The sequence below is a fragment of the Oculina patagonica genome, chromosome 12, assembly GCF_052425735.1.
Source record: "Oculina patagonica isolate OP01 chromosome 12, crgOcupat, whole genome shotgun sequence".
NCBI lineage: Eukaryota > Metazoa > Cnidaria > Anthozoa > Scleractinia > Oculinidae > Oculina > Oculina patagonica.
The window spans coordinates 27725091-27738744 of NC_135769.1; the positions used below are offsets into that span (position 1 = coordinate 27725091).

General features: G+C 39.5%; 1 protein-coding gene across 4 annotated transcripts in view; it reads right to left on the bottom strand.

Moving 5' to 3' along the window:
* Window positions 1–3508: 3508 nt before the first annotated feature.
* Window positions 3509–13654, bottom strand: part of LOC144632801 (uncharacterized) — a 52183-nt gene continuing 42037 nt past the window's right edge. For all 4 annotated transcript variants that reach the window (XM_078491538.1, XM_078491539.1, XM_078491537.1 and 1 more), the window contains one exon: window positions 3509–6485. In XM_078491538.1, coding sequence (XP_078347664.1) covers window positions 5122–6485 — 1364 coding nt within the window. In that variant the 3' untranslated portion in view covers window positions 3509–5121. The remainder of the gene's footprint in view (window positions 6486–13654) is intronic.

Consider the following 13654-nt stretch of genomic DNA (forward strand, 5'->3'; position numbering starts at 1 on the left):
TTCTCAGGCAAATCAATGAAAGGAATTCTGTAGCCTTCAACAATCGTGTTAATGATAAAGTCGGAAGCGCGAATGGAATTCGACCAAAATTCAACGTGTTTCTTGAGGGAACCAACCTTAAACATACCAGGCTCTGACGATTTTTCAAAATCAAAAGCATCACTTGGTTGACTTATCTGATCTTGTAGAAGGAGTGATATTGGGGCAGTTGTTCCTCCAATGACCTTCTGATCCACAAGCGAAGCAAGTTCCTCTCCTGAACTGCTGAGCTCTGGGCAGAAAAGCGGCTTGTCGAAACTGAAAGGGCTGACGAAAGGACTTGAAAGCGTCGTCGGTTCCGCGGCGTGAATCAGAAACAAAAGAAAGAGAAGCATGATTAGACTTGTAATTTGTAGAACCTGATTTAGCACGCGATTTCTCTCTTTTAGATTCAAGGGCCTTCTTCGCTGACTTCTCAGCTTTAGAAATTCGCCGTTCATCATCAGGAGAATCCGCTAAATCATCCGTCACATAGGCCGAAACCGTGGCCCAACCACACTCCGATCGATCGGCAAGCTTAATCAATTTTTGACGATCAGACAAAAGCTTCTTACCTTCTTCCAGCTCTTTCTTCACCTTGTCTAACTTCTTCTTATCAACAGCGGCGATAGCTGAATCAATCTTGGCTTCCACAGATTCGTTAAATTTGAACTGCTTCTCGTTACCAACTTTCTTCCACTTGATGGAATGATCTTCTTTGACCTTTTTTACCACGGATCGTACACAATCTTCCTGGTCTTCAGAAATAGATCTCTTAAGGTCTTGTAACTTCGAATCAACGCGCTCCAAAATCGCTTCTTGAGATTTCGCTAGCAACTCGACGAGTTCGTCCTTGTTCATTTTGCTAACAACCCCCGGGGGGGGGACTCCCATATGAAACGGACGGGGATGCTCGTCGGAAATTTTGAAAAGAACCCCTAAAAGAGACCAATCTGGGTGTGGCTCAAGCCTTTCTTGACCCCTAAAAGATATCAAAAAACTAAGAATGGAGTTTATATTTGTATATTTCTTTGTGTGTAACCCTAAACGAGACCATTATGGCTAAAAATATTGGCGTTTTGGGCGTTTTTTCCCGGAACACCCTAGGCGAGACCAAAAGTCCGAAATTTACACCCCTAAGCGAGACGACGAGCATCCCCGTCACTTTCATATACGAGTCCCCCCCCCGGGTAACAACCCGAACGCTGAGAAAGCGAGACCGAGATGAAAGACCTATTCATCACACCTGAATATAAATACTCCGGCTAATTAACCACATACCAGCGCACATGCCTAACCAAACATAAGATACCGACGAGAGCATATTTTCCTGCTAATTCCACAGTCAAACGCAGGAAAATACTATTCTTTTAGCTTAGGAGCGGTTAATTATTTGTGACGTTGTCGATGTTTCCGGTAGAGACAAAAATCAAAATAGAACGTGTCTGGTTTCAATTGCTCGTTCTTGAGAACGGCGTTAGCGACTGCTTGCCAATTTTTCGAGGCGATATTCTGCGCGAGAAGGATATTCTCACTTACATCTGGTGTTCGAACATTTGTTTTTCCACTGGGCCACAAGATCCTACTCTGGGACTGTGAACTGCATCTTCGGAACTTGGCCGTTGGCTGTCAGAAGAAACGTTCTGTAATTTTTAGCTCGCGGGCGAATGACCATTATTTGTTTTCTTTAGTTTAAATTTGATTTCCGGAGTGCGGTTTAAATGCTTTTGTTTAAATGTGACAATTGACAAGCTTAGCAATCTGCGGGGTGTTCGTGGGCGGCATTTGCGATTCTCAGAGATGCGTGCAGGCTTTCCCCTCCATTTCTGCCTAGCCTGTTCCAGGCGTTCGGTTAGTTGGGAAGCGCGAAAAACGGCGAGCGAAAAAAAAATACGCCGCTTCCCAACTAACCGAACGCCTGGAACAGGCTAATTTTTGCCCCGCCGGCCGAGCGCTCTCCAGAAAGCCTGTTCGCAGGCTAAGAAATACCCGGCGCGGACGAGCCATTTTTGACAAAATTATATGGCTGCATTTTCTCCGCGAAGATAGGAAATTGTTAAACTAAACTACAAAGAAACTGTAATGATAAGTTCGAAGAACAATGCACAGGATAAACCTTCGACTCATACTTCATGCAAAAACGTCGATATCTCGAAGAGACTTTGATTCTTTGCGCTTGCAAACACTGGTTGGTGGAAATTTACTTCCGTTTCAGAATAATATTAAACGCTACGAGAGCTTTCTCTAGTTTTCTTACAATACATTGCTTTAATCAAACTTAAAACTATTGCAGTCGTCAGGTATTTCTGTTTGCAACGAATCTCAATATTTTTGGTCATGCCGAGGAATATATTCCCGATATTTGGTGAACACGTTTCTACGAAATTAATTGCCATCGGTCATACGTATTTACTTTGTGGTTACGACCGTTCTTGTGATTGGATAGCAGCCCCCCGTGCGAGCAAACACGACAAGTCATCCCGTATTTGTTTGCGTTTGCAAACACTGATTGGTGGAAATTTACTTCCGTTTCAGAAAATCGTAGAATGTTTACTTAACAATTAAACGCTACGAGAGCTTTCTCTAGTTTTCTTACAATACATCGCTTTAATTAAACTTAAAACCATTGCATTCGTCAGATATTTCTGTTTGCAACGAATCTCAATATTATTTGATCATGCTGAGGAATATCTTTCAGATATTTGAAGAACATGTTTTTACGAAATTAATTGCCTTCGGTCAAACGTATTTACTTTGTGGTTACGACCGTTCTTCTGATTGGATAGTAGCCCCCACTGTGTAAATAGTTCACATCGAAGCCAAAATAATACCGTATCGTTTCTGAGGAAACGAAACAAAAATGAGAGGATCACGTTGAATTACCTGTTGAAAATCGCTTAGAGCGGTTTTCACTTGAGTGTCGAAAGTAATTCGCGTTTGCATTGGTTTTGCATTACTACGCTCAGTGATTGGTTTAAAACTCACGCGCCACTTTCTCAGCCAATCAGAAATAAAACCAAAACCAATCGTGACTCGCTTGCGCACGTTTTCCCGCGCTTCGTGTCGGAAACATGTATTTGCTTCGAGTTTGGATTGGTTTACCTGATTGTCTGTGTCCTTTGTGATTGGCCAGAGTGATAACTTTGGTTTTTTGTTTTACGACACTCAATAGCCGATTCCCTCTATAGCGCGCGCCTGCAGGGAATCATGGTAGTTGTATTCATCAAACCATGCGAGAGACTCAGCAATGTGCATCGTTGCTGAGTCTCGCGCATGGTTTGATGAATACAACTACCGTGATTCCCTGCAGGCGCGCGCTATAGAGGGAATCGGCTATTGAAAACTGCTCTAACTTGCTTGTATTGCTTGATGGCGAAGTTTGACAACTCAGCGTATCGTTTGAAGCAGATTTTGTAATCGTTTCCATTCAAACTTGACACTATCAGTAAGTTAATGCCGATCTTTTCTTAACCTCAAAGTTTGTTCTACATAGTATAAAGCAAAAACTTTATTCATTTTACATTGATAAAATAGTTGCCCTCTGTCCTAATTACAAAACTGATTAAAATATGCCTAAGGTACTACACAAAAATTTGATGCTTACATAAAGCTAAATATATCAGGTTATAAAATAAAATAAAATATGCACATTAAATTTCAAAGAGAAATTGAAAGTTCTATAGTACATCTGTTTGCAAACGATAGAATTAATACATGAAGAACGCTGTAAACTTTTAACCCAAGGCAACCTTAGCTATTTCAGCTGTGTCGCCTTACGTCTTTAAAATTCTAAGAACATCTAATAAAAAAAAAATCAACTTCATATTACAATGCACGAAATAGATAGCTTTGTACTATCTCTCTTTGTTAATAATAAGAAAGGTTGAAGAAGAGAGAAATATTCATGAAATAAATCGAATACCATACTAGTCCACTATTAAGGTGGTATATAAAAATAATTTATTATTTGGTGGCTACACTCACTAAGAGAAATTGTTTGGGTGGGTTAAACAACAGCAATCAGCCACACTTTTTTTATCGCTGTTTCAAACAGTGATAGCTCTATTATAAAACACGACTTCGAAATTTACAAAATGCTTGTTTAATGTACTGCCCTGTGATTTGAACCTACAATTTTAATATTACAACATTAATCAAAACTATAACAAAATTCTCGATCGGTGATTGGTTATCAGCAGCCCGATTTGAGCACTAATAGGACAGTGTACGCGTCACGCTTCTAATTGGACAGTGCAATAGGACAGTTTACGCGTCATGCCTGTGTAATTGGACAGTACGCGTCATTTTGCGCGCGCTGTTGTTGTGCATTTTGTTGAGTAAACTGTTATGTTTTTCAGTTTTTATCAAAACGTTAAACCATTTGACTAAAGGTTAGTTTGTTTTTCAAATTTTGTCATAGTTTTGATTAATTGGTAACAGGACTTCGTGTCGTCCAATTCGTCTGTAATCATACTCGTGATTAAACAAATCGGACTCCCGCTTCGCGGTCGTCCGATTTTGTTTATCACTCGTATGATTACAGACCGAATTGGACTCCACTCAGTCCTATTACCATTATTAATATTGTATTGACATTGACATTAACGATCTTGATTTTATTACACTCTGAGTACTTACTTCGAAACCAACAGCTGCGATTTTCGCCGTGAAAACCATTTTTGCGTTTTAGTCAACGTAAGCAAATATTTTCTGAACAACGTACTGTTGCCCATGATGCTACAATAAAACTACTGTCTCTGTGCTACACGATATACAGCTTGTATAAAGCATTGCGGTTGGTGTGGATCATTCAAATTTCAATTCATAATAATTTCTAATTCTTTTTCGTTTACTCTAGACAAAGTTTCGCTTCCAAAGACTGGATTAAAACTGAAAAATTATAGCTGGGGAGTACACTGTATAAAGAATCAAACGTACAAAACAAGTTATCGAGACTTTTGTCTCGAGCTTTCAACTTGTTGGAGAAGGCATTTTTGAGCATCTGAACGATTTCTGTAGGGACATGCCTCCTGACACTGGCGGCTATAGTTCTGGAACTGTACTATTTATGCGTAAAGACTGCACACCTTGAAGACATCTAAATCAACCCAAACCTTCCTCAGACACGTGCTCTTGAACTTTAGCTGTTACTTTGATGCGACGAGGGCTAACGCTACGTAGTTCATAATTACTATGCATGAGTGCTTCCGCCAAGTGCTTTACTCCTGCATCTGTTATTGCATAATTGCCACTGAGGTTTAAGCTGTTTAATGAACAGTTACTATGCATGAGTGCTTCAGCCAAGTGCTTTACTCCTGCATCTGTTATGTTCCTATTCCGACTGAGGTTTAGGCTGTTCAATGAACAGTTACTATGCATGAGTGCTTCAGCCAAGTGCTTTACTCCGGCATCTGTTATGTTCCTATTCCAACTGAGGTTTAGGCTGTTTAATTTACGATTACTATGCATGAGTGCTTCAGCCAAGTGCTTTACTCCTGCATCTGTTATTGCATCATTATAACTGAAGTTAAGGCTGTTTAATTTGCAATTGCTATGCATGAGTGCTTCAGCCAAGTGCTTTACTCCTGCATCTGTTATTGCATCATTATAACTGAAGTTAAGGCTGTTTAATTTGCAATTGCTATGCATGAGTGCTTCAGCCAAGTGCTTTACTCCTGCATCTGTTATTGCATCATTATAACTGAAGTTAAGGCTGTTTAATTTGCAATTGCTATGCATGAGTGCGTCAGCCAAGTGCTTTACCCCTGCATCTGTTATGTTCTTATTCCGACTGAGGTTTAAGCTGTTTAAGTTACAATTACTATGCATGAGTGCGTCAGCCAAGTGCTTTACTCCTGCATCTGTTATTGCATCATTGCCTGTGAGGTTTAGGCTGTTTAACGAACAGTTACTATGCATGAGTGCTTCAGCCAAGTGCTTTACTCCTGCATCTGTTATTGCATCATTGCCTCTGAGGTCTAAGCTGTTTAAATTACAGTTAGTATGCATGAGTGCTTCAGCCAAGTGCTTTACTCCTGCATCTGTTATTGCATCATTGCAACTGAGATCTAGGTTGTTTAATTTACAATTACTATGCATGAGTGCTTCAGCCAAGTGCTTTACTCCTGCATCTGTGATTTGGAAATTGAAACTGAGGTTTAAGCTGATCAGTTTACAATCACTCTCAGTCAGTACTTTACACAATGTTACTAACTCTTGGTCCTCATTTGTTGGCCACCAAGTCAATGCTACTAACTGCGAATCATCGCTCTCTGCATCATCATTAGTCTCCCAGCCTTCTCTCTTAGCTGCTGATATTATTCTTGATGGTACTCCACGATGAAGCAGCTCATCTAAAACCCACACCACTACTTGCCATGCACCTTCCTTGACATGAATAGAAACAAATTGTTCCCAGTCATCATCCATAACTTTTGTTAAATTCTTCACGGAGGGAGACTCTTTGCCTGTAGAATGAATGAAACAGAAGATAAGCTATGACTTAAAAAGGTCTGTGAAAGAGTGCAATAGAAAAGAATCGAACTTTCACTTTCAGTTTAATCTTCTTACAGCAAATTCAAGAACTCGAAAGAGAATTTATAAGACTGTCTCAGAAACTGTAGATTTTCTTCATTTTTCTGTGATGACAATCAAAGGAACCCAGTGGATATAAAATGGCTGAGGTATCAATGTTGGATATCAGAAAAGGCCTCCTCTCACTCCTACCACAAAATAGTGGTCACAAAATAAGAGGATTTAGAATTTTGTACAAGAAAAATGGTAGGTAGGTAATACATAATCTTCAACAGCAGCTGTCTGTGCTCACACTTAGATTGCAAAGGTAGTTTGTATGTTGTATGCAAACAATGGAGAGGCGCAACTAGTTGTTAAGTGCATGAAGAAAAGAAAAGTTATTGAACTTGAATATGTCGTCAAAATTTGGATTTCCTAATGGCAAGGGTTTGCCAGACATGTCACATCCCTTTAATTCTCGTGAAAACTTAGCAACCATTCATGGGATAATCTAACGCTGAATGCTTCAGCTAATAAACTTAAAGGACCTCTTCACACAACGCTGGGCTGGTTTCTAACCCAGGTTGAATCACTGGGTAACCCTTTTTCAGTCAATCTTCCGCAAGGGTTCAAGAAAAAACCTTCTCAAACTCATTACTAATTCATCAAGTAATAACAAAGGAAATCAGAACGGCAACCGTGGTTTGGATGTTTGATCTAAAGATTAGGTTTTTACAATTTTATGTCCCTGTTGCCTCTGTAGTTTTAGTTTTGAGTGAGCCTGAAGATTAAACAAACAATCAGAGAGTGTTCCATTTCTAAACAACTCTTTACAATACTCCGCTACACATGTTTTTTTCAATTCTCTTTGCGGTGTTTGGAATTGTGATGAGACATTCTCCTGTTTGATATATTGCGACCCCCTCTTGCCAGGTATCCCAGCCTTTTTGTGACTCGGGATGACCCGGCTAGAAGGGTTGACAATTACCATGGATCGGCAAATAGTCAACCCAGGTTGGCATTTTACAGTGAGGACACTCGAACCATGAACACCAAGACTTTTTTCCCGCTTTTTTGGCATCAACCAATCACGAAGTGACTTCATAACGAGGCTCGTACATTTATTAAGAGTGAAACGATCATGGCTGACAAGAGTGATGTTTATGTGTGGCTCAAGGACCTCAAGTCATAATCTTCAGGCATGAAATTAGAAAGACTTTCGCTTCAGTTCGAAAACAGGGGGTTCCGCTCACGAAGGTCACTGGCTTACGTGAAATCTAAGGGTTTGGACTCATTCTTCCCGTCTTCGGATAAGCTGTTACTAGCGGAAAGACGCATATTAGAAGCCGAACTGAACAACATCAAAAAGGAAAGCCCTTGTGTAATGATGTCCACTCTTGTAAGCTGAAGGACAAACACCCAGAATCGATTATCGATATTCGCACCTTACAGCGTGAACTAAAGGAACTTGAACAAAAGTACACGACAGCAAAGAGCGACTACGACGTATTTAGTGCTTCCCGCCAACGAGCTAAATCAAGTTTCTTTGCTATTTATGCGGCCACGTCTAAAAGGAAACAGAACCCAGCGAAATACTTAGGTCGCCGCCTTGGATAGAGACTTGATGATTCTTCAGCGAGCGCTGCGAAATATAAAGTTCAATTAGAGGATAATTGTGACTGGAGATTGCGAAGTGTTATCAAAGAGTATAAACATGGAATTGTTGACCCTCTCCGAGTGCAGTAAACGGAAAAAACGAATTTATACAAATGGAAAAATTGTACTTTACTCATGTTATGCTGCAGCAAACTACGTTTGATACATGTATGTTCAGTTCCCTGTTGTGTTTTTATTTTTGCGTGTTTTAATTTCGGCTTCAAAGACCTTCAAATAATGTGCCGGCGGGTTCTGTTACACTGTAATTAGATTTCTGGTTGTGATTGTGCTGTATACAAGTTTTACTCTTAGACTATTAGAACGTGACAATAAGGTTAAATCAAAACAGAAGCTATTTAATAAAGTTTTGTTTGGAACATACATTCTGTGTCTTATTGCGCTTGAAGAAAATTTACGCAACAAGAGCGAGTTTATTTATTCCCACGGTAGCCTGCGAACAGGCTTTCCGGAGATTTGCCCCGCCGGCCCAGCGCTCTCCAGAAAGCCTGTTCGCAGGCTATTCCCACGGATGAGATAAAAATAGCAACAGAATCAGACATATCCGTGTTTTCTAAGGGCCTGTTTACAAGCAGGTAGGGTAACCCTAGTGCTAGGGTTACCCTAGCAAGAGGGTTAGGGCCTGTTTATATGGAGGAGAGCTATCCCTGGTAGGAGGGTTACCCTCCATACCGAGCCACCCCGGGCGTGAGAGCTTTTCATACGTTTCTTTATAAATAGCTGCGAACTGTTTACATGAGAAATTGCAAAGTTGGCTCGGGGGGCAGGGTGACCCTGGGTGGAGGGTCACTCGCTTTTAAGGTAGGGTGACCCTACTACCCTTGTAAACCCGGGCTATCTTCTAATAAGGGCCTGTTTATATGGAGTAGAGGTGTCCCTGGTAGGAGAGTTACCCTCTCCCCGCGCTATCTTTTACCAAGCGTTTATATGAGAAAGTTGTCCCTGTTGACCGAGCCAAAACTTAGCCCTGTTGGTTCAAAAGACTGGCGAGAGGTATTTTGAAATATCTATTAGGGCGGCGTTTTCTAAAATCAGGAACGCTGAAACATCGACGAAGACCATTTTGGACAAATTTACCGCCGACTTCGATGTTGTTTTGGCCGATTCCAGCATTTGCGCACGCTCCGTATGTGTCAACTTGTCCCTGGCAGGCGAGGCTAAAATAACCAAACTGTTTATATGGAAAAAAATTGGCTCGGTCCCCAGGGTAACCCTACTACCCGGGTCAACTTACACCGGTTACGCTTCAGTTAACCTTGTAAATATAGCACGTAACGGGTAATAATCTTAGCGCCAAAACCGATTAGCACCAGGGTTACCCTACCTGCTTGTAAACAGGCCCTAAGAACAGTTTCTATTCAATAAAGTTTTGTTCTTAATATACATTTAATATGTCTAATTTGCTCCTACGTTGTAGTAGCAAGAGAGAGTTTATTTGTTTTCATGTGGAAGATAAAAATCTGAGTTGTCAATCATACGTAGCCGCATTTTCTAAAGTATGCGGATTGAATTTGCTGGACTTATTTTGGACACAGCTTCGCTCAGTCAAAGATGAGTTTTGTTTGAGGAAGCACTTTATTTGGTGAAAACAAAACTCGCAAGTGTCTAGGTGGGGCGAGTAAACGGGCTGGAAAACGAGGACAACGCCATGTTCTTGTAATTCCATCTATTTCGCTGTTTCACTTGTATACATTCAAGGTCTACATAAATTTCTCTGACTCCACATATTCAACTACATCTGCTGACACTTTATTTCGAACGGCCCAGCCAGAGATGTCTTCGTAAAATTGAACAACTTTATGAAAGTTTTACGGCACAAGCAGTAAAACGCAGTTAATGGAGCGTGACGTGCAAATCCCTAATCAGTTTATTAGGTACTGTATTTAATTACGTTACATGTTTGGCGGCAATAACACAATGTCTTTGTTTTCCTGCTTAGTTTAGTTGGGTACCTTGAATTAGCTTATTGTTTCATCTATATTGCACAACACTGTCTAGTCTTGTCACAGCATGATCTGCAAGATGGCAATTTTCTATTGGTTGCAACCATAGCCATGTCTAGCTATAAAAGCAGTATGATTCAATGTAAAAGCACTTCCCTTCATGGTGTGCTGTAATCAGTAAGCATTTGTTGTAGAAAAGAAAATTTTCCCACCCTCCCTCCCTTTATGGAGGTTGCTTGTTTATCAATAAACTTGGGGGTCACCTCCTTCAAGGTCTACATAAATTTCTCTGACTCCACATATTCAACTACATCTGCTGACACTTTATTTCGAACCGGTGTTTTTCGCGGCCCAGCCAGAGATGTCTTCGTAAAATTGAACAACTTTATTTACATATCCGACGCTAACTCGCGTATTTTGTGAAATTTGTCTTTGCGAAAACCCTTGATGATGAAGACCAAGTACTCTTTACCGATAAACTTGAATTGTCGTAGATCCCTTGCTGTCGATTCACGCCAAGTTTGCATTTACCTTTGCCGAACAGGAATAAAAAGATTCAGTGGCAATAAAATCTTGAAAGATAACTTGATTCTAGCGAAAAATAATACGTACTTACCAGCGTAGTTAGCAGGCGCGTAGGCCATTTCACATTCAAAATATCGCCGAGACGCTGACATAAAAAAAACTCACATTATTTTCCCGCCACCGCTGTGATTGGACGGCGCTTAAAAAATGCTAATCCTTTTGTTTATAAGAAGAGCTCTCATTGGTTAACCGTCAAAAAAAGGCCCAAAAAAATGTCAAGTGTTCATGGTTCGAGTGTCCGCACTGTAAATAAAAAAATAAAAATAATAAATATCGTGAAAAACCTTGAAAACTTTGTATAACGGTTTTGAACGTGGTTTCCATTGAAATGCATGGGGTTTTATTTTCGAGATTGCCTTGTGGCGTAGCAGTATATTTCATATGCAACTTTTGTTTATTGTTTGATCGGCAAATATATATATTGATCTAAAAAGAAGTTATTTTTCTGTACATGGCATTCATATTTTCTTGAAGTGCTAACGTCGGCACTTCTCTTCTCATTAAAAACTTCTAGTGCAAACATATTTTTCCCCTCTTAGTGGCAAGCCAACCTGGGCTAGAACCCAACCCAGGCTAGTGTAAAGAGGCTCTGAGGCTCTCACAACAGACCCTTCAATTGGCCAACAAAACTGCAGTTTCATTCTGTGGATCGGAGAAAACCTTTTAAATATATAGATAATCTCAACTACAACAACAACAACAACAACAACAACTTTATTTGCACTGAATGCTCGACCAATAAGTAAGTATTATTATAGACCAATAAGTAGTATTATTATACATTAGAATTACTTTGAAACATGTGATTGGTCGAGAGCATTCAGTCAATATACAGTAGCATGTGAACTTGACATGATAACCCAATATCTGCAGCAGATATTGGGTTATCATGTCGAGTTCAAAGTCCGCCTAGTTTCCAAGCCCCTCGTCCGTGAAGTGCTGTCAAACTTTTAAAAATATGGCTGAGCGATTCGCCTCCGTTTCCAAAGAGAAATTGAAAGTTTTGATCAAGAATAAAGATTCTAAAAACACCAAGAGAACAACAAAAACAAGTGTAAAAATTCTGAATGATTATTTGAGGGAGAAGAACCTGGAGGAACCACAAGATAAAACCGCTTTGGCCAATGTTCTGACGAAGTTTTACGCCGGCGCTAGAAAAAGCGATGGCAAATTGTTTGAAAACGTATAATAAAACGATTATTGAATTCGGTTTTCGCATGATATTGTGAATTATCAAAACCTCGTGTCTGTGTTATCTGCCTCAGCCTTCGGCTTCGGCAGATAACACAGACCTCGGTTTTGATAATTCACGATATCATGCTCAACCTCATCCAATAATTGCTTAGTGTTGAGTCACGTTGCAACAGATTTTGAGTGAATGCTAGTCAGGGTTGCCACTCATTAGAACCTCCCAAATTCCCCGACTTTCCACTGACCTCCAAACAATTTTCACTGACCTTGCATTAGGTAAATTATCAAATATTAAGGTGGCCCGCGGCTAATTCCGGGAGCGAAGGTGCTATTTTTTAAATCGAATTTTGGGGATGAAAACCGTAACCGATTTCTTTGATTTTGGTAGTCGTAATAACAAATGTTCAAATTTTATAAAGCTTTACCTTTTAAAGCCCAAAATAGAAACAATCGCGAGAAATAAGCACTTTATGGAAAACCTTTTTTTCGAAAATATGCGAATATTTTCAAAACGCGAAGATGGATTTTTTTCTAATTAAGGTCAATTACTTCAAGTAAGCCTAGGTTTCATGTGAGCAAGTTTCAACTAAATCGGCTGGGTAGAAATTGCTGCACAGTTGACTGTTTATTTTTCGCATAAAAATATTGTAATTGGATATTTTCGCCAGCTATTGCAACAATGCTTAATTAATGCTAAGATCACTTCTGTCATTTGAAAGCTCAATACCTCCTAAAAAGTTGCTGAAAAATCTGAAACGATCTGATATTCTCCGCAAAAGTTATAATCAAATGAAGCATAAGTGGTTTACGGTGCGAAAATTGCAAATTAGAAAAATTCAATCTTTTTCGAATTAAAAAAAATCGACCGATTTTTTTTCTTTTAATTTTTAGTATGCAAAAATCCAACATATAAGCAAACGCCCTCATCTAGTTTCGAGCGTGAAGTCTCGATGAAACTCGTCAAATTTGCCTCTTCAAGATAGCTACCTCTCGTCCTTCAGTTTAAAGCGCTTTGGAAACCCCTCAACTAACAGTAAATTATTCAAACATGCTGCATTCTCAAGATTATTTAGCACCTGGAAATGAACGCCCGTTTATTTCAAGGTGCTAAAAAATCTTGGGAATGCGGCAAGTTTGAATAATTTACTGGAACACAAGGGTTTCCAAAACGCTTCAAAATGGAAGACGAGAGGTAGCCATCTTCACGTAATAAATTCGGCGAGTTGAATCCAGTCTACACACACGAAACTAGATAAGGCCGTTTGTATACATGCTGGATTTTCTCATACTTAAAAATAAAAGAAAAAAAATCGGTAGTTTTTTTGTAGTTCGAAAAACAATGAATATTTTAAAAAAATACATTTTACGCACCGTAAACATCTTCTGTTTTAATTGCTTATAACTTTTGCTAGGAGTTTCCGATCTTTTCAGAATTTTCAGCATTGTTTTAGCTGGTATTAAGCTTTCAAATAATTAATGCAATCAAAATATTACACAAGCGTTGTTGTAACAACTGGCAAAAATACACCAGCATAATATTTTTAAGCTAAAATCTAACAGTAAACTGTGCAGCAATTTCTATCCAGCCGATTTCGTTGAAACTTGCTCACATGAATTCTTGGATAATTTGAACGTATTGACAGCAATAAGAAAAAAAATCTATCTTGGCGTTTAGAAAATATTCGCGTTTTATTAAAAAATAGGTTAATTTAAAAGTGCTTATATTTCGT